We start from the raw sequence: 21476 nt of genomic DNA, 5'->3' as shown, positions 1-21476 counted from the left end.
TTACTTCGATCTCATGCCTATCCGAAACGTAATTCACCTTTTAGAAGCGCAGAGTGTCTTGTTAACAGCCGAAACGCGAACCAACAAGTTGCCAACTTCATGTCGGTCGCGCGCCCCTCGCCGTTCGATTCTCGAAGTCGCAGTCGCGTCGAAGATGGCGGGCGAACGCGCGCGGCCTCCGTGTCGCTCGACGCGAGAATTCGCGCGAATCGCGGAAATCGCCGCGGGATGTGGTGATCGATACTCACGGACGACATACCCGATGTATCGTGTTGGCACTCCACGACACGCAACCGATGTCACGGGGTTAATTCTCGCTCGTTAATTTCGCGACGCTCGCCGAAGTGCGAACATGGCGGTAGTCGGCATTGACGATCGAAGATAGACGAGCGAAGTAGTGCCTCTCGCCGCTTAATCGGACGCGACAGAAGCGACACGGGATGAGACCGCGAGGTGAGTCGATTTTCGCTACGTCGAGACGTTCCGAGCACTCGTTTGCGAACGCAAGTGCAATTTACTTGAATTTGACTCGATCTATCATGGGGGGGGGGGGAAGGGGGGAGGGTATTCGCATGTCTATGAAAAAGATCGATCGAAACCATTTGAGTCGAATCGTGCTGTTTCAGTTTCACAGTTGTATATGGCGAATTAAACCCATATTAATTAAGTAATTAATAGTCACCCGTTAAAATATGTGATTAATAGCTGCCTGAGACTTGTCTCACGTGAGATGTTCAGATTTGAACTTAGAGATAGGCCTGAGTTTTCCAGTTGAATGTACACTAGCGTTCTGAAATATTGCACGTCTGCAAAACACTGCAAAATGCAAATTGTTTGCTAAATCTCGCGTTAATGGGTTTCAATAGTTTAAATGATTACAAAATGTTGGAATAGGTGAAAGAAGTGGTTGTTCATGTATAGCATCATAATATCAGTCATGATGTTATTCGAAATCTAATCGACAGCATGCCGGAGAGAATTTCGACTGTTTATTATCTTCTATTAAAATGAAGGGATATCTCCAAATATTAACGAATACAATGTATATATTAATGTGTTCGTATCCTGTTTTATGACTGTCTAAATTCTTTTTGGTTATTAACTCTCCTTCAAACATATCCTCAAAAAAGGATTTCACATTTTCAAGCATCCTATTCTACATGTCGGTCATATAAATAATAAGCAATGCATTGCAGTAAACCGATTGCAGTAAAACTTATTATACCTATTAATGCGAGATTTAGCAGAAAATTTGCATTTTGCAGTAGCCGTCCAATTAGAACACTAGTGTATATGATATATGTGATATTGTTATAATTGCTATTCAACTGAAGAAATCGCGTCCAATTTGAAATTTAAATTTAAAAGTATCTCACGAGGGACAAGTTTCAAGTAACAACCGCTGGCTGCCTAAGTATCCCGCTTCATCCAGCGGAATTTCCTTGTCTTCTAATCTCTTCTGTATGTAAGATATATAAAGCGAATTCAAAATTTAGTTCAGTGGCGCGATCATGAAGCTGACTCGGCGCATTATCAGTCGCATATACCGTCTGATTTATTTAATCTCCTATCAGAGATTACTCGTATTATTCGGAATTACTCATATTATGCGGTAAGGACAACCTTCTGATAGTCAAAAAACACTCTACATGAAACATAAGACGTTTCAGTTTTATTAAACACTCACTATTGGTTAAATTATGTAGTTCGTGTTTCCACGTCGGTTTATTAATCTAATGCGATTTTCATTCAATCCGGCGAGACTTTGCAGTTAGTGCAATGAAATTTGCGTAATCAGAGACTTGGTTTTACCTGCGTATCTCGGTCTCTCTTTATCTTGATATCGTTTTTTTAACGTATAGGTCTTCGGAGCGTGATAATGTTCTTTTGATATTTGCCGACGCTATTTTGCAATATGCCCACGCGCTCGTACGACACTCATTTGCGTAATTACTCGCGCCGAGAAAGAGCCAACAATCACGTTACATTTATGTTCCGCGAAACATAGCTCGGCGTGATAATTAGTTGCGAGCGATTTCTTTTTTCGCCCTCTCGCGTGAGAGGATCGCGTCAAATTACCCGCGCGGCGATTTCTCCTCACGCGATGAAGCGAACGGCGTCCGTGCGTAACAACTCGCGGCCGGCATTCTCTCGCGTTTTTTCCACTCTCTCCCCTCCCCATCCCCCTATTTTCTCGGTTTCTCTTCCCACTTGTGTCTCTTTCATTTGTTATTTTTTTTTCCACCGCGTGCATCGAGATTGTCGCCGACCGACCAACCGGCCGCCCGTCCGCTGGATTTAGCGGAACGGCTTTAAAATTTCAGCGGTAACGCTTCGCGCGTATAATTGCGATACGCGAAGCAACGGCTGTCGCGAATAAAAATTTTATATTAACATATACACATACATACGTACACACATGCGACAGTCTCGGGTTTCGCAATAATAAGTTTCGAAGGTCGTAATTCCGTCGTGTATTTCCGCGCTCTTACGCTAGTAATGTCAAAGTTTACGCGTGGAAAATGTCCCACCGAGATATTTTCCTCTCTAGGGAAAATCGTTAATCTCCGGGAAAACGTGTCTTCCGATCGCCATGTTGCTGTCCGGAACATCGCAATGCGACTGATTAACTGAAACATATATAATAAAAGTAAGAACGACGAGAACTTGTTATTCAGAGTACACGAATAGGTGAATCGCGCTGAAAATTAAATATATATAGATGCAACGAGAGAGAGAGAGAGAGAGAGAGAGAGAGAGAGAGAGAGAGATTAAATTAGATCAGATTAAAGTTTATTGGACTTAAGGCTCAATAATCCTTTAGAATTTGCAGTAATGATACTCACCGTTATTTTTAGATAGTTTGAAGATAGATAAATAGATATTAGGTACGAATGTAAATTAATTCGGTGCTTTCAGCAAAAATCAAGGTTTATTTATCAATGGGAGGTGTGCAGTTTTAATTATCGAAATAATTTCTTTCATTACCGATGACTCTACACCATCTATCAGGCAGCTGTCAAGTTCTATCATGAAACTTGGCAGGTTTGAATCTTTTTTAGATTTATAATATATAACTTATATATAAGTGGATAAAAAAGTACTGAATTAATTTACACACATAATACATTTAATCCACGTTGTACGACAGATTTCTTTCGTGATTAAATACAAAAGAAAAGTAAAAAAAGAAATACTGCAAAAGTTATAAATACACATATGATTAATAATAAAAATGAGTACGGTACAATAGCTTGCTCATAATATATAATCACTAGTAACCCCCACACTAATGTAGTCGCACAGTTTAATTTTGAAAACATGTGGACTCATTAAACCGCGCAGTGCAGCTGGCATCCCTTTCCATATAGAAGTGAGGTAGAAAGAGAGAGACAGAGCGAGCGAGCGAGCGAAAGAGAGAGAGAGAAAGAGAGAGAGAAAAACAGAAAGAAGAATAGAAAATTATATCTCGCTTCTTTAGGAAGATTGCGTCGGACGGCCGTCAGTGAAATTTTACAGTGTGTCTGTTGTTTCTGGTATCTTTTTATAGCGGCCGAGGACGGCGGCGTTATTATAACGCTCTCGTGCTGTATCATCCGTGCCGAGAACGACGGCCGAAATTTACGACATCGTTACGCAAACATACGTGCGACCGTACATTTTCTTTAGAGTGACTTCAAATATATTCCGCAGTGAGTGCATCGTGTGCGGGCGCACGTGTATACGCGCATGTAACGAATAGTGAGAGAAAAAGGGAAAAGGAAACGATAAGTAATACACACGACACTCGATGGCGAATGATCGTTCGTTCGTCAAGTGACCGTTTCCCATCGACGAAACGCCCCCGTGTCGACGTAATTGATTTGGATCTGGGACACCCTGTGTGCAGCCGACCGGAGTGACAATTTATAAATTTCACAGGCAAGCGCGAAATATCCCGGTCGCAAATAAATATACCGTCCGATTTTAATCCGGATTGAGACCGAAATAGAAAGGCTGACGGAGGATCGAGAAGGTGAGCTTCTTGGTATGCGACGGGAGGAACGTCACAAAGATGCACAGGGTGTCCGGCTGCCCTTCAACGTCGGATTCCCCGGCTGATTTGGAAGTCGGTCTTTCTTTCATCAAAAATTTTACAACGATTTACAAATTATTACAGACGTTCAAGGGGGAAGAATTTGCGCTGAATTTGGCGAACTGAATGAACAGCAACATTGCGCTATCTGGATAATTCCGCAGGTGGAGTTAACTTCAACGAAGGATTTGAAGTGGAGGGACTCGGGTGCGGAAATATTTAACGTTACAGAGTGGCAAATCGGGTTGCCCAGAGAATCTGCCGCTGCGATATAACGAAGAGAGGCACCCTGTACACTCTATCCTTCAGCCTGGCTCGTCCCACACACACACACATACACACACATACGGAAAGATTTTCTCACGGTTGGGCTGCTCGCGTTTGAGCATTTGACTACATTTGAAGTAACGCGTGGGTGTGCACACCGCCATTCTTATATTTACAACATTATATTTATGAAACGTACTTTGAATTTATTTCGAGAATTGATCAAGACCTGATCAGAATGATATAGTGCGGCCGTAATACAGGGTGGCGGCGGGGAAGAGTAAGACGATCTTGCAAATAATGTTAATCTTGTAAAGTATTAATTCCAGACTCCGACAAGATAAATAACGGTAATAAAAGTACAAGAATAAATATATCGAAAAAATGGAACATTAATATATATAATATTAATACAACTGTAATAAATCAGTAAAAGTTTCCTTATATATGCGATATTGACACTAATTCTAAAGACTCAAATAAAATTAATAGTAACGATAAAAATATAGAATGTAACGCGAAAGTGGGACATTATATATAATTAATATAAGAGATTAATATAATAGCAATACAACCGTGAAAGATCAATAAAAGTTTTCTCTTGTGTATGTGTATATACATGTGTATATATGTGTTATATTGACACTAATTGTAAAATTAGATTGCTTTTTCACCCGCCATCCTGCGTTGTAATTCAAACGGCACATCTAGACGGAAAATCTGTATGTCGATCATTCCGGCCGCGAATCGCGGAAAATCGGGCAAGGTAAATGTTGCGGATTAAATTAAATCGATTGTAAACGTCAAACGCCAAGCGCGTGCGAGCGTAATCGCGGTGATTTTCGCATCGCGATACGTTTTCGCCGGCACGCGTATTTATTCCGCGCGTCTGCGCATCAATCGAATTATATATTATATATTATATATTCCCTCCCTTCCTCCCCACTTCTCTCCGCCTCCCCCCCCTCCACATCTCGCGCATTAATATTGTTATTTAATACTGTTTACACATCGTCATCGTTAACGTTATTTATACTTCATCCGCGATGATTAAATTTCCACGGGGGTATAATTTCGCGTGACGTCGTAATAACCGGGATTCCGGGATCGTGCAAGTTTGTAACGGCGCTTGGCCACATCGCGAATGCGGTATGTTAATCTGCGTTTGTTACTGCTATTGCCGCAGATATGCACGAGTAAAGTGAGCTCTACGGACTAAAAGGGACGATTCGTTCTTGAAAGAAAGGAAGAAAGAATGAGATAGAAATAGAGAGAGAGAGAGAGAGAGAGAAATTGAATTTTCGCATGAAATTGATCGAGAGTTGATTTTACAAATGGAAACCTTATAATGTTCACTCATTCGTTCGCTTCGTTTCCGGGAAAAATTTTCCCACGATAGACATTTGGTATTCTAAGTGGAACGAAATTGATTCCACGACGCTTCGACTTGTGTTTCCACGTGGAATCGTCTCTTCGCGGATTCAACGCTACGTATTTCGCAAGGCTCCGTGTGTACACGCCGCTTGAGCGTTAGCATTAGGCCGTTATTGTTGCGATTCATTATTCGAGCGCGTGTCCGATGCCACGCTCCTGTGCAAATTCAATTTCGACAGCAGTTCTATATGCGCGCTAGGCATATTTACCGCGTGGTAAATAGCATACGGTACGAATCAACGGCCTTTTATACACGCGCACATCGTATCCATATACACCGAATGCGAATAATTCGGATCATTTCGTGCGTTGAAAAGCAAAGAGGGCAATTGATTCAGTCGAACGGCGCAGATACACACGTATAAAATATGTTCTCGGCCTGCATCCAATTGGGATCCAGGCCGATTTTTCGAGAAAATTATGTGCTTGGGCTGGAGAATCTCAAGAATTTACAAGGATTCAGATCAGAAATATGATGATAAGCGCGATTTCAAGCGGGAAACGCAAACCATTTGATCTACTCGTGATTTTCCAAATAATTTTCCTGGTTTTCAAATTAAACTTGGAAATATTTAAATCGATAAAAACATTTGTCTGATATTTATTACGCTAATAAATGATTTAGAATAATTGCTATCTATTATTTGAAGTTAATCATATGATAATTTAATTTATATTTAATTTTACCTAAATTTATATTTTTTCACGACTTTCAATCGAAAATTTAATATTTTTTTATTATTAGCTTTTATTATTAACTTATTTAATGTATAATTATTAAAGAATATTGCGGCCAACACACGCGCGTATTTATTTATATTTTATATTTTATTAAATTTAATAGTTGTTGTGTGTAACATTGAAGTTCCCTATTCAATTTTTTTTAAATGTAACAATTTCACTTAAAAAAACATGAATTTCCAATGTTTTCGTTTTGATTTAAGATAAAAAATCTAGTTTGTGAACAGAATTTCCATTTGAGTTTCAATAGATATCGTAGCATGATAACCTATTTTGAGACAAATTTGTATTCCAATCAGAACTTATGTTGTACCTGGCAAACTCTTGAGAAATTTCGACGTGGATAAATGACATTTAAAGGACAAGACGGAAAGTCTCGTTTTGAAAATAACTTGAAGCCGAAACGGCCGAAACGCCAATGTCGGGATACCGCTTGTCGATTTTTAATTAACTACCTTTAATGAAGTTTTATATCACCGTTCGGAATAAGTAAAGATGCGTTTCTTGCAACAATGAAATTATTGAAATTGACATCTCGGGTGCTTGTTGTTCGCGGAGACGCCATTGAATTCTTAATTAACTTACTTCGATAAAGTAACATTGCTCTCTGTAAAATAAACGGTTGACACGTTTCTATCAATGAAGAAATTAATGAAATTTCTATTTTCATTAGCGATTTTTTAATTAATTGGCCTGGACCAGTAGACCAACTTCCATCTTAATTTTAAATTTTATATCACCCAAAAGAAGCCCACGAAAATTTATCTGATTTTTGAAAATTTAGTGGAAAATTTAATGGAAAAACACAAAGACTGACCATTTTGTTTTTAGATATTAAAGTCCTATTAAAAATGTAAAATTGAAATTTATTTGCGTAGATGCAACATGATAACATTTTTCTATTAAAATATATCGTAATTTTTGAAAATTATTATCTTGAAAATAACTACTTTTTAAGAAGTTGGAGAAACAACGTTTCGAGAAAGTAATCTCCGAAACTGACATGTTCATATTCAACTGATATCTACCAGATTTCATTTTCCTACCAGAAAATTGTCAAAAATGAAATAAAAGCGCTGAAATTACATTATTTTGTGTATATTTATTATATATTCTTATATATTGTTATCTTTAATATAACATATTTTTTATTATATGAAAAGGGATATCCTGACTTTTTCTTTCCAAGCATCTTACACAAACAAATAAGAAAATTAAGGGAAAATCAATCACAGGTAGTTTCAACTATATCCTGTGAGATTATTAGTCTGTTTTTTTTTTAGCTAAGCTTACACTAGTTAAAAAAATTTACATATATTTGAAGAGTGTGAAGTGCACGTACGAGATCTCACGCTTCAATGTTCGTAAATTTCTTGAACTAGTGCAGCCAGTTTAGCTATAAAAAACAAACCAGATATTTCACAGCAAAGTTCAAGTATGTCGGTTGAAAGACCAATAAACTCAGGTATGTCGGTTCACGGAACGACCTAACTTTAATATTTCTTGCGTGGTTCAGTAACAGAGGATAGAAATTGGTACATTCCAAAATGATTAAAAAAATTCAAAACTTACACTATAAAATAATACTTCTCAATAAATTACTTTCCATTGATTTGTTGTTTGAAAATTTACAAGAAGATAGCTCGAGAGAAGCTTCAGTACATCGAAAGATCAATCAACGCTGATAGCATAACTAAACGCGTTTGAAAACAAAAATTGTCACTTCAGCTCTACTTATCGCACGCAGTAGATAAAGCTTATGCGCTATTCGACAGAGTTTCGTGCTTTATAGTCAAGAAACATGAGTATGTCGACTTTCCATACCATTTGATCTACTGTGTCAGTTTTGGCGCGTTTCTTCTAATTACATCACTCAAATGAATCTCAAGAGTGAATGAAAGCTTCGCCATTGCGGACTTACGTCCTCGTCTCGTTTGCAGATCACCTTCGCGTGGAGAACTCCTCGGGAAAACTCACGAGGGGCTCGAGGTCGCGCGCGAATCTCGTCCTCTCGGCTGCAAGCGCGCCCCGAAGAGGAGGATCCAACGGACTCCGCGACTGCAGTCGACTTCCTCGCGACCCATGGACAATCAGTAGCGTAGTCCAAGAATCAAGTATACGAAGCACCTGCTCAGGTAGCTGTTGCTCCAACCTCAGTGGAGACACCCGAAGCACTCGCCCGAGCCGGATGCAGATCAGCCGTTTCAGAGCAAGCTCGACCGAAGCTCACGATCCGAGATGCGTTCGCGGCCGACTCCAGCATCGCGGGCCTCATCGACGCGTCGGCCGCGCGTCCCCCCGAGAGAAATTTCCATGAACCAGCCGGAAGTACTTCGGCAGCAAGAACTTTCGTGCACCCTCGAGACCGGCCGTCGTCACGACACCGTCATCGACGTGATAAACGTGCGCGACACCGTCTGGGCGTAACCTCGCTTCGGGGAACATCTTCGATGGCCGGGCGGTCAGCCTTCGTGGTCCACGCCGGTGACGAGGAAGAAGACGAAGAAGTGGCCGATTGCCGTAGGGGACGGTAGCCAGTGGGTTGTCTCCCGGGGGAAGGAGCGTCGGGGCTTCCCCGACTCTTCAAGATGCGCTTCAACGAGACGACGCTGTTGGAGGAGGAGACATTGGACAACACGACGGCGGGTCTGTCGGCGACGAGCCTGTTCGGCGAGCTGCTGCTCGACGCCGGCCAACGTGGAGCCAACGCCAGCGAGGGCGAGCGGCGCGAGGTCGAGTACGTGTTGCTGCTGACCGCCAAGGCGCTCGTGATGGGCTTCATCATTCTGTGCGCCCTCTTCGGCAACCTACTGGTGATCGTGTCGGTGATGCGGCACCGGAAGCTGCGCGTCATCACCAACTACTTCGTGGTGTCGCTCGCGTTGGCCGACATGTTGGTCGCGCTGTTCGCGATGACGTTCAACGCGTCGGTCGAACTGTCGGGCGGCCGTTGGCTCTTCGGCTACTTCATGTGCGACGTGTGGAACTCGCTCGACGTGTTCTTCAGCACCGTCTCGATCCTCCACCTGTGCTGCATCAGCGTGGACCGTTATTACGCGATCGTGCAGCCGCTCGATTACCCGCTCATCATGACGAACCTGCGCCTCGGCACGATGCTCAGCGTCGTCTGGTGCTCGCCCACCGTCATGAGCTTCTTGCCGATCTTCGCCGGCTGGTACACCACGCAGGAGCACCTCGAATATCGGCGCAACTATCCGGACGTGTGCGTGTTCCAGGTAAACAAGTTTTACGCGGTCATCAGCTCCGGCGTCAGCTTCTGGGTGCCCGGCATCATCATGATCGCGATGTACTACAGGATCTACCGGGAGGCGGATCGTCAGGAGCGCATGCTGTATCGGTGAGTGGTTTCGCCTTCTCCTCACGTGTGTGCGCGCAGATGTACGTACTCTTTTTGCTACTACGTCATTAGAACGGCCATTGCCGCTAAATGATGTGGACGAAACGCCATCATGTCAACGCCTATCCCTGCTAAATGATCTTTTAGGATGGAACATCGCTGATTCCTCGGTGTTTCTCTTTTGGGTTATTTCTCGCTGAACGATGTTGTCGGGCCGAAACGTCACTATATAGCAGCTTCCCACCAAACGACTTTCAAGATAAATCGCTACTATAGTGGTTCCTTGTTAAACGATTTTTGTGGATAAAAGGTCACTATAACGGTTTCTTACTAAATGATTTTATGGTAAAACGCTGCTGCAGTGATTTCTGCTGAGCGATTTTCAAAATAAAATGCTACTATAGCGGTTTCTCGCTGAGCGATTTTTTGGGCGAAACGCCACTATAATGGCTTCCTACCAAACGACCTTTAAAATAAAACGCTACTTTAAAGGCTTCTTACTCAACGATCTTTTTAGGATGAAACTTCACTGTTATGATTTCTTGCAAAACAATTTTTTAACAGGAGACGCTACTATAGTGCCTCTCTTCTGCAACTTGCGTTGAAAGCCGGTGAACAGGTTGTCAAGCAGCGGTTTATTGTTCTTGACACGATAAAAATATAAATTTTCTATTAATTAATTAATCGTTACTTCATACTAACTCAGATGCGTATCATGTTACGTATACCTTACCATTTTAATTAAAGTTGTTTTCACGATTTTCGGTCTTACATAAATATACATAAGGTCGAAAATCGTTGAAACTACGATAACGAGCGTATAGTGTTCAAGTTTTGTGACTAACTGAGCGCTGACGAAAAAATTGAAACATCGTGAATTAGACTCACCATCGACGAAATTACTCGCGGATTTCAGCTGTTTAATATACCGATACAACCCGATCGCGTCCGAATGATTCGTTCGCTCCGTAAGCCGATCCTGGCTTTTAATGGCCCGACAAATTTGTAGCCAGTTTAGGCGAGACTGTAAGCGGATCTCAGCTTTTAACGTTTCGATAAATTCGCAGTCGGTCTGGAGGAGACGGTGATACAGTCGGCGGTGGCGGTTGGAAAAGGAGGAGGTGTAGAGGAGGTGGTTGCGTAGGCAAACGCCGGCCTTTAATATCTCGTCGCGGTAATTTGCAACACGGGCTCTCCAGATTAGACTGCGAAACGGATCTCCTGGCTTTAAATATCGCGTTGCAATTTACAGCCATCTAAATAAGGAGTACGGGTCGAATCTCGGTTCTAAATATTTCGTTATCCCGTACTCGCGATCGATCTCGACGAAAGAGGGAGAGAGGGGGGAGAGGGAGGGAGAGAGAAAGACCAGATATTGCATGAGCAGATTTAAGTCGGATTTTAATCAGACCGAGGGCTGCAGCGAGTTGATCCTGTTTTCCGACGTGCATCGACATATCGGCGTGCTGCGTAAGCGGATTTTGCCTTCTAATATCTCGATAAATCCGCGACCGGTTTAACTCGGACCAAATAAGTGGATATATCTGCTAATATCAAATTCGCGATATCGGATTCGAATTCGTGGGCAAATCGCAGGATCGCCACGCAGCGACTCGGAGAAGAATGGCGAAATATTATTTTCGAGTGCTTCCTTCTGAAAGAGAGAGACGGAAGACGAGAGGACCGGAGGGAGGGGGAGAGAGAAGTACATTTGTTCGTCGGCCACTCGTCCACCTTCCTTCGCGCCTTTTACCCTAATTGGACATTCAAGAATGGCACGGAGCCGTTTTCGTCCGTTTCTCGGACGAAAGCACTCCTTTCGGGAGAGACTAATGGCAAGTGCTCTCTCTCTTTCTCACTCCCACTCTTCCCAGTTCACCGACGTCACGCGGAGATTTAACAACGTATCGTCCGGTGCCATTGTAGCGACACGCTAACAGCCCGGGCCATTTAGAGCGAGCGAACACTGTGATGTCTCGTCTATCTCGCGAAGTCGCGTGAAAATTTCTGAAAAATTAATTCCCACGTCGTATAGAGTAATCCCAGCCTCGTGCTCATCCTGAGGTATACGGAGTGTCCTCCCAGGTTCTGGTATCACACATGGGTGATAAATCACAGCACAACCAAATAATGCTCGCTCCCTCGTTTCCTTTTTCGGGATTTTTCCATCGGGAAATGTCGAGATCCCGAGTCGTAATTTTTTTCTTCTACGTTAAACCTTCAATTCTACAACACAGTAGGAGCTAAGATAACAAAGTAGATTCTATTCTAATGATATAATTTATTTTTACTTTGACCACGATAATGTCTTAAATTTCTTTTCTCATTGTTTTTAATGAAAATCAAAACGGAAATTCAAAATAGAACGGTGAAAAAATATATCGAAATAGAGAAGCAAAATAGATTGTTTTGAATTTAACCCTCATTAATGTTCATATGAATTTAACCCTCGTAAAAAAAGGTAATGGTCATTCATCAACCTCCAGCGAGAGATTCTATTATATTGTTATAGTATTTTTGAAAAATACATATTCTTGCTTATTGTTTTATATTATTTTTGTGCCCTTTCCTCATTTATAAACAAACAGAATGCATATTTATATATTTGGATCACTCATCACCCTTTCTGTTTACGTCCTACTCCTTCACTTTTCTTTAGAAGGGTTAGTAATCGAAATATCGGGAGCATTTGTGACTTCAAGATAGTATTAAAATTAAATCTGCAAAATTCAAGGCTGAAGAGAAAGGTTATCATATGTAATATCGTCAAAATAGGTTTTTATTAGTTTATAGGCCGCCTAAGTAGACACAAACTATTTTTAAGAGCGTCAAAGTAACATCCAAATTTCGACTGGGGGTCGTGGCCGAAACGTTTAGGCAACTCTGCGAGGGGTCGTTTGACATTCCATTTCGTATTTCGTTCCTTGAAAATTGAACTTCGTAATTTACATCTCACGTCAGCCTTATTGGCTTTTCTCGTTTTCAGTTGACCATACATTTGAAAGAGAAAGAGAGAGAGAGAGAGCTTTGATAAGTTATTTAAAATAATTCTACCTCGCGTTGAATCTGGCGAATTTCGCACACCTTCGTGTGTCGAAGTTGAGAGGAGTTTCTCCTCGCGTTACGACGGAAGCCGCGTTCTCTCTGTATCATCGTATTTTCACTCGTTTCGTCTGATCTCCGACATTAATTACTCGGCGAAGCGCGCCACGATTTCGAGAAGAGAGTGGAAGTATCCTTTCCCGGTCTCATTCTGTCTCACCAATTTAATTGTACGAATAATTAGAAGCGGACGACTGACCTCAACGTCAAGCATCTCGTACACAACGACGCTCGCTTTTGTGCCTCCGCACACACGAGAGCCAATGACATTTTGGTTTGCAACAGGACAACGTCGTCGACGACGAGTTCGATATCGTGAGCGTGCGGCGACCACTTCGCCCGGACGGAGAGCGCGAAGAGAGGCCTCTCCAACGTAAACTGGAACGCGAAAATGATTAGGACACAGTTAAGGTTACTTGTTAGCGAACGGCTGCTCGCAATTTCCCGGCGAGCTGTTCAGGAACGGGAGCGGAACTGCGAATCGATCAATCAGTAACGTGTATTAGACGCGACCGCACACTCGTTAGAACGAGTACGCCCCGGTGAGAAGGTGAACGTACCTCTCAAACTACCTGCATCTTTCTTATAACTGAGAGGAAAGAAATGGGTGCTGAGTATACTCAAGGGAAACACCGGAGAATTCAACATGACTGTTATTTAGAAAATGAATGATTAATTCTTCGTCGGTAATGCTGAATTTAGCGTCCTCTGTGAGCAATATGGGTCGTTGAGGGACAATACATATTTTACACTGTTGATACATTTAATGTATCCCCTATGAGAACGAAAAATGAAAAGGTAAAGAAAGAACCTAGAGAGAAAAAGAAATGGATTGAGGGAAGGGAGGAGGGAGAGAATTTCTCGCGTAGCTTTGTACCAAAATTTTTTATTCTTTAGACAGTAGTTAATTTTTTTAGATAAATGTGTGAGTAATTTGATCGTATGAACTTTTCTATGTTTTTTATATTTCTTGATTTCTTATTTGGACGGCTGACGACAATCTCGTTGAAAATTGACTCATCGCGTCGACACTTGCGCGGCGTGAATCTCAAATTCTTCCTATACGGCCATCGAAAGAGTTGACATTCTCGGCGCGTCTTTTGAGCTTTATATCGAGCATCATTGGGTTCCCCATCCGGGGTTTTTTACTACGCCACTATGAGAGCCATGAATCGCCTTTAGCAACATGATCATCTCTCTTTTTGAACCGTCATCAAAGGCATTCGTGTGCTCGGCTCTGCGGGGCGCATCTCCGTTTCTCTTTCCGAGTCGATACGCGGAGATACGTTATTTCTGCCCTGCATTCCTCCCCCTCGACGTCGCGCCCGCCTCCCTCTGTCTTGGAGGGAATACCGATGGCCTTGTCGCGAGCTTATTCTCCGACGCGATCCCGTTTGATGCGGTAAAACGTATTTCGCGAGAGAGAAACGTCATATTGCATATTTATCGTATAACGTATTACGATGGAGCGAAGTGCCTTGGAATCACACAGACGCGACGGACACAAATGTCGGATACAGATATGGTAGTTATCACGTGAAATGTATTTCTTAGGAATTCGTTGCGACTTGGATTACGTATCGATTGAAATTTATTCGGCTGCTTGCGCGATTAGAAAAGAAAATTCGCTACAATTCGAATTTCATTGAGAAAAATTGCTGGATATTAAATAACACGGTAGGAATGAACGGAAATATAATATTAACCGCATAATTTCGAAAATTTGTTCTGCGAAATCTCATAAGGTGGAAGTAAAACGCTCCAGGTGTGAAAACGAGAAAAGGCGGCGCTCTAAACGCAAATAAATTGGAAAGGAGAACAGACTTTGACGGATGTTCATCAGAATAAGTGACTCTTGAATGTATAGGTGGATAATAGGAACGGTTTCAACAAAAAGTTTGCATTAGTAAACGAAAGAGGATTAATTTATTACGATCTTTTTAAATATAATTGAAACTTTTCCATATCCGTTCTTAATAAGATATTAGTGTAAAATACGTTTAAAAATTACATATTTTATCGAAATTATTTGATTCTTTCGTTATCGTAAAACTAAACTTTTCGACAATATTAGCGAGACAATTACATTACTTAATCTCCATCTTAATTTTTAAAGAATTGAAATGAACTACGTCAACATTAACCATTTGTTAATTTGTCAAAACAATTTTTAACGACTTAAGTTTCGTTTCTTCATTTTACGTAGTTCGTCGGAGTATATCCGTATTTCCACTCATCAATCGTTAAGTTTTCTTATACACTTCGTGTAGATTCCACGTGAAGTTTTGAACAACGTAAATATCTAAAGCACGTCGTAAAAGCGTCCAAAGGAGAGTCTTTCGCAAGCTTCACGGTGGTCTTTAGATTTTCGCGTCCTTCAGAATATTACAATAACAATCTGAAAATATATCTTGGAGTATCTCACCTCCTTTCGTAAATATTGTATATCCAAACATGCCGATATATAGGAGCTGCGAGATTTTTATGCGTCGCGACGCGCGACACACGCGTTAGCATGCGTGAAGCGTACTCAGACGAGCAATTTAAATGCATGAAGGCGATTGAAGTTACGCAAGGCGTAGTTCGGGTATCTTTAAAAGTAAACGAGCTGAAATACGACGAGAGGAAAAACATATGCGTAGTTTACGATACAATTCGCAGCTCGAACGATCCCGTTAGTTCGCGGGAAAAAGGAAGCGAAATGAGATAAACGACGGGAGAATGAGAGAGAAAGAGAGAGAGAGAGAGAGAGGAAGAGAGAGATAATATACAAGCTTAATGCAAACTAACGTAGCATATATAGAAACCTCTTAAATAATCGATCAAATGCAAAAGACGGGCTTGAACTGTGCACCGCGCTGTGTGACAAATAAAAAGAATTATTAACAAACCGGAATCATTACGTAAACGTTCATGTCGTTTCGTGCGACTTCGTTGTATCTCAGTCTCTTTCCCTTTTCCTTTATTATTTATTATATATGTTCTATTTATAACTTTACTATTTATTATTAGAGAAAATGTACCAAAATTCCTACAGACATTAAGATGTTCAAAAAAAAGTCAGGCGTCTCTTTCTATTTATATTTATTATACAATATTCCATTATAATAAAAGAGCAATATATATCGTAAAATTTTGACATTTTAAAAAATATGTAAGAATAAAGATAATATATAAAGATATAAAATAAATATACAAAATAACGTAATTTCAGTGTTTATATATGTTTTTTGACAATTTTCTACAGCTATCATGGATATATCAATTTCTATAGAAGCGTCAATTCTCAAACATTAAAAAAAATAGTTATTTGCAAGAAAATATGTAATCATTTTTATAAGGCTATCATATATTTTAGTAAAGAAGAGTTTTTGGTTTGCACCCACGCACATGAATTTTAATTTTAACAACTCCTTCCAACAAAGCTTCAGAGCCCGAAAACGAAATGGTATATCGATTTTGATGCATTTCCTCCGTTATTGGAGATTGTTACATTTATTATCAATTAATATGACATAATTGTCGCGCGACGTTAAAATCCTCGCGTGTAAGTTTCCACCTCGCTCGCTTTCCGCAACGTATGCATCGTCGTTAAACACATCCCGAATCAATCGCTTCCCCGCAAACTGTAAACTATTAGGAGGCGCATCAGCGAAGTTCACAGTGATGACCCCTCGGGAAGCGAGAATTCGTATTGAAATACTCTTGATAATTCGTCATGGACCTTCCGCGTCGTATCAATGGCGCGCGCGCTTCCCGATATCGCCTCGTTTCGTACAGTCCCTTTGACGTAAGACAGCGCGATATTCCATCCTGAAGGATGAGACGCGACGTCCCCGGACTTGTCGATCGGTCGGTCGGGTTTTCCTAGAATGGCATCCCGTCTTCGAGGGAGTCGCGAATTTTTTATTCACCTTATTCTTTATTCATCCGTCATTTCCGATCTCGAATCAGTTTCGGTCTCGCTCGCTCCCGCGAGCTTCCGACGTTCTCTCGGAAGTTTATCCGTTTATTCGATGTCGTCAACGAACGCGACGGGCGAACCGGAGGTCCTCCGAGATTCCGTTCGTCGTTCGCTCAAACTTCCGGCGCGATGCACTACGAAACTGACAAAGGGCAACCTCGGCGCGCGGCGTTCGATCGTACGATCGGCGCGCGCGAACGAACGACGAGCTAACTTTTCGGCCGCGCACTTTTTGCACGTCCTACTTCTTTATTCATCGTCTGGAAGCTACCGCAAAGACTCGTGGCAGTCGTACGCCGGAGAAAAGTTTCGGACGTTTTTGCCGGCGCGATATAGCGGTAGAAGTTCGCCGCGATCAACGACTTCCAAGGAATGTCTCTCTTTCCTTCAGATCCTCAGCGTTTAATTCTTTATGGGATGGGAGTCTAAAGTCCTTCCTCCCCTCCCGCTCTCTCTCTCTTTCTCTCTCTCTCTCTCTCTCTGTCTCTCTTTTTTCCCCACGACGATCTATAACTCACGAGAGAGTTCTATTTGTAATTTTATGTATGGTGTAATGCGGAGACCGCTCGAAGATTTATAGACGTACATTCGTATATCTCGCAAGAACAAGGGCCAATGTCTCTCAATTTTTAATTGCAGGAATCTGGAAATCCCGAAACGTTCCCTCCGTATATCACGTAACAACGTATATCACGTTAACTATGTCAAGTGATTTATATTTCGAACGATTAACTTGTACCGTTTTCGGTGCACGCTGAATTCGATCTCTACATCCACTGATATTTTTGTTATTAAGAGACAAGTGCAGTAAAATAAAAAAAATAACAAAGACCATAAACTAAATAATTGCAACACATTTATCAAGCTCTACAACGTGTACCGTTTTCAGTACATTCAGCGAGAATTGAAAGTTGTGTAAAGACGGTCTAGCAGAGAACGTGTTAAAGAATGGAATTTAATAGAAAAAAGTAATAAAAATTTAAATTTGTTGATTCAAAGAACATTTGAAATTGAACATTGCATATTAGTTAATCGAGATAGATTAATTAATATTTTTAACGATTGAAAAATAATATCTACGTAAAAAGGACGAAATTTTACTTAAAAGTATTTTAATACATTTATGTAATACAGAACATCTAAGAAAATTTAGGAGAAGAAGGGCCAATGTGTTTCTATAGCCGGTATTCATAGTCGAATCTTATATTCAAGACTGTCTTACGTTTGTCTTCAGATATCCCATAGTCAATGAAATGATCCATACAGCATCTGCAGATGAACTTAAGACGGTCTTATATATAAGATCCAACTATGAATACCGGCCTATACGTAATTTAATTTTCAATTACAACTGAAAACTTTTGAACATGTCTGAATAACATATATTACAATAACTAAATCGATCAATTAATATTTTTTAACGGTTAGAAACGATCTAAAAAGAAATTTATTTAAGAATAAAATGAATCTCCACGTATTTATTTAATTCTACTTCAAGGAAATTTTTTTTCACCTAATCAAAAATATAAGATGAAAACAAATGAATGCGATATTTTCCGTCTTTCTAAAATTTCCGTTCGTCTCGATCTATTAGTTTCCATTTTTGTTTTGTTATCGCTTCACGTTTCACCGCCTCGCCATTATATCATTATGCGGCACTATTACTCGATTTCCATTTCATTCCGCGTCGTCTCATTACCTATTCCCATTGCGTTCTATCTGTTTCATATTTTGTTTTATTTACATATTTCACCGCGTCGGGGAAGATAATAAAACGCGGACGAATTGAACGAAAAATCCCGCGGATAATGCGCGGGGATTCGCTAACGAATCTGTCGATATACACAGATCTGAGTGTCCGCTGTTCCCGTTAACGAGAGAAAAACATTCAGTTTTAGCGGACGGTTTTACAGACCCGTAAATCAGAAAGTGTTTGCGAAGCGTTGTATTGTAAAGAGTAACGCATCGCATTAATTAATTCCCCGTTATTAGAAACGTGACCTCGTTATTGCAGCCTGTAAAGTACTTTTCACTTTATTGCGGGATTAAGCGCGACAAAGAAGCGGTTGCGTAATTATTCTCAATTGCCTCAGAATTCCCCCAGTCTTAATTGCAACGCTCGCGTTACAAACTGCGAATAGCGCTCAGATTAATATTGACATTTCACAGCGTGATCTCGATTAATAGTCCTGTGAAAGGACTCCGAATTCACTAAGTTAAGGACATTAAGCTTCGATAAAGCCTTAATGATTTACCGGGCCAAAACTCACTTATCCTTCTAATCGCACCCATCCGAATATAATATGATATTATATGATATAATATGATACGCTGTCAAGATAACAGATTATCCGGATAATTAACAGTCATAATGTAAACTAAGCTTTGACATACATCAGGCCAAAACTAGTCTTCCTAACTGTATCTATATTCTATATTCTATTTTGATACAATATGATACGATATGATATGTCAAGCTGCCAAAATGACAGATTCGCCGAATAATCAACAGTCATAATTTATAGCAATGTTCAATAAAGCTTTAACATCCACTAGACCAAAACTCACTAGCTTTTCTAATTGCTTTCCCTTTTATTGTGTCTTGATATTATATATGATACGATATAATGTGTTAAGCTTTCAAAACAACAGATTAACTGAATAAACAATGTTATACAGAGAAAAAAAGATTTTGCTGCCGCAGTTAATTATGGTTTAGTTGGAAATGTTTTACTGCTGTAATTAAAACTTTAGTTACTACTGCTAGGTGTATAGGTGTATTACCTAATACATGTCTATTGTAGTTAAACTTGTAGGTGTCCATATATTAACTAAATCTCCGTTGTAATTTATGGACACTTACAAGTTTAGCTATAGTAAACATATATTATGGCATATAGTGTGGTACCTATACACCGAGCAACAGTAATTCAAACTTTAATTACAGCAGCAAATTTTTCGCTATAGCAGCAAAATATTTTCAGCTAAACCATGACTAGCAGCATCAGTAAAATCCTTCTTTTCCGTATATTTAAGCGAATAACAATGTATATGCATATTCAGATACGATAGGAAGGATTAGAAAGATCAATAAGTTTTCCAGGTTCAAGAAATGTTAAGTTTCCATTGAAACAAGATGTATATTATGTATGTATGTACAAATTACGATTAAAAAGACGCATTTTAATCTGGTTTTATTGAAGTTTTAAATTGTTGGTTTAATCGAAAATTTTAGTTGTGTTGTGTTTTAGAAAATAATTTGGGATTTGTATTCCAAGTAATTTTGAACGTTTCACAATCATATTTTTAATTCTATTTGCGTCAAATTTTTCCAGAAACGGGGATAAATAATGGGCTTTTGTATCGGGTTTGCGAGATATTAGAATCATGAAAATAATTTGGGGGCATTCTCATCGACAAAAGGCCCGATATAGGCGACGGCTCTCCACGAATATCTCGCTCGCGGTGTCGACGGGCGCGATGATTCATGCGTGTCGCGCGTCTTTGGCGTCGGGATTCACAAAACCCTGAACTCGGAACGCCCGGGGGAGAAGCCCATTCTTCGCGATATCGCCAACACCTTAAGCGACGTCATTATTCCCACGACGGATAATTTCGAGATGCGCACCCTTCTTTCGAGCGCGATTTTACCAGCTCGAAAAGAACGAAACTGTGTCGCGGCGTTCTCCCTCGAGCGATGTGAATCGGAATATTTGATAATATTTAATTAGTTTTCTGATTCTCAAATATGTTCATCTTGAACGAAGATAAAAAATGACATGTTTTTCCACATACCAATAAACCTTCTTTATTATTTTTATGAATTTGAATATTTTGTAAAGACGAAATTTTATACCTAATTCGTCCACGTATTGGATCAATAAAAAAATTCGACTCGATTTACGAGCAGAATTTGACTGTATTGTGTTAAATAGAAACATAGGAATTTAAGAAAATGGAACAAATAAATTCATAAGACAAGTAATCAAATAAGTAATCTAGTAATCAAGTAATCAAATGATCAAGTGACCAAGTTAATCAAATAATCAAATAATCAAATAATCAAATCAAATAATCAAATAATCAAGTAATCATGTAATCAAATAATCAAGTAATCAAGTAAGCAATCTCCATTATTGTTTATGATTTTCCACGATCTTCGGCAGCACTCGTGCACTTCCATCGCGGAGGAACGGCTTAACGTCGAAGAAGACGGAGAATCGAACGGAACTTTTCGATTGAACAAATATATCACGTTTCTAAAAGTGAACTGCTCGAACCGCGCCGATACACATACAAGTCGGATCGATCTTCTTCGTGGTAAAAACTAAATTACAGAATTACGCGAGAGAAGCTTTCGAGGAAACAGAGGATTCGCCGGTTTTCTCACTTGCCCGCGAGAAAAAGAACAACGTCGCTCGAGAGATTCCGCAAGAGCGAGCCTCGAATCTCTTTTCAATGAGAGACCTCTCGTCGAAGGCTGAGCTCTCGTGTTCCTCGCTCTTCAGAAAACGTTCTTCTTGCTTGCACGCGCT

The 21476-nt window shown here is 40.4% G+C and overlaps 1 protein-coding gene across 1 annotated transcript in view; it reads left to right on the top strand.

Annotated features, from left to right (window-relative positions):
* The first annotated feature begins 9105 nt into the window (after positions 1 to 9105).
* Positions 9106 to 21476, top strand: part of LOC106740600 (octopamine receptor beta-1R-like) — a 62539-nt gene continuing 50168 nt past the window's right edge. Inside the window, exon 1 of the mRNA XM_014611790.1 lies at positions 9106 to 9875. Within this exon, the coding sequence (XP_014467276.1) occupies positions 9106 to 9875 (770 nt within the window). The remainder of the gene's footprint in view (positions 9876 to 21476) is intronic.

Source organism: Dinoponera quadriceps, unplaced genomic scaffold (assembly GCF_001313825.1).
Source record: "Dinoponera quadriceps isolate SergipeBrazil2010 unplaced genomic scaffold, ASM131382v1 scaffold278, whole genome shotgun sequence".
Lineage (NCBI taxonomy): Eukaryota > Metazoa > Arthropoda > Insecta > Hymenoptera > Formicidae > Dinoponera > Dinoponera quadriceps.
This window is presented reverse-complemented; position numbering and strand designations above follow the sequence as displayed.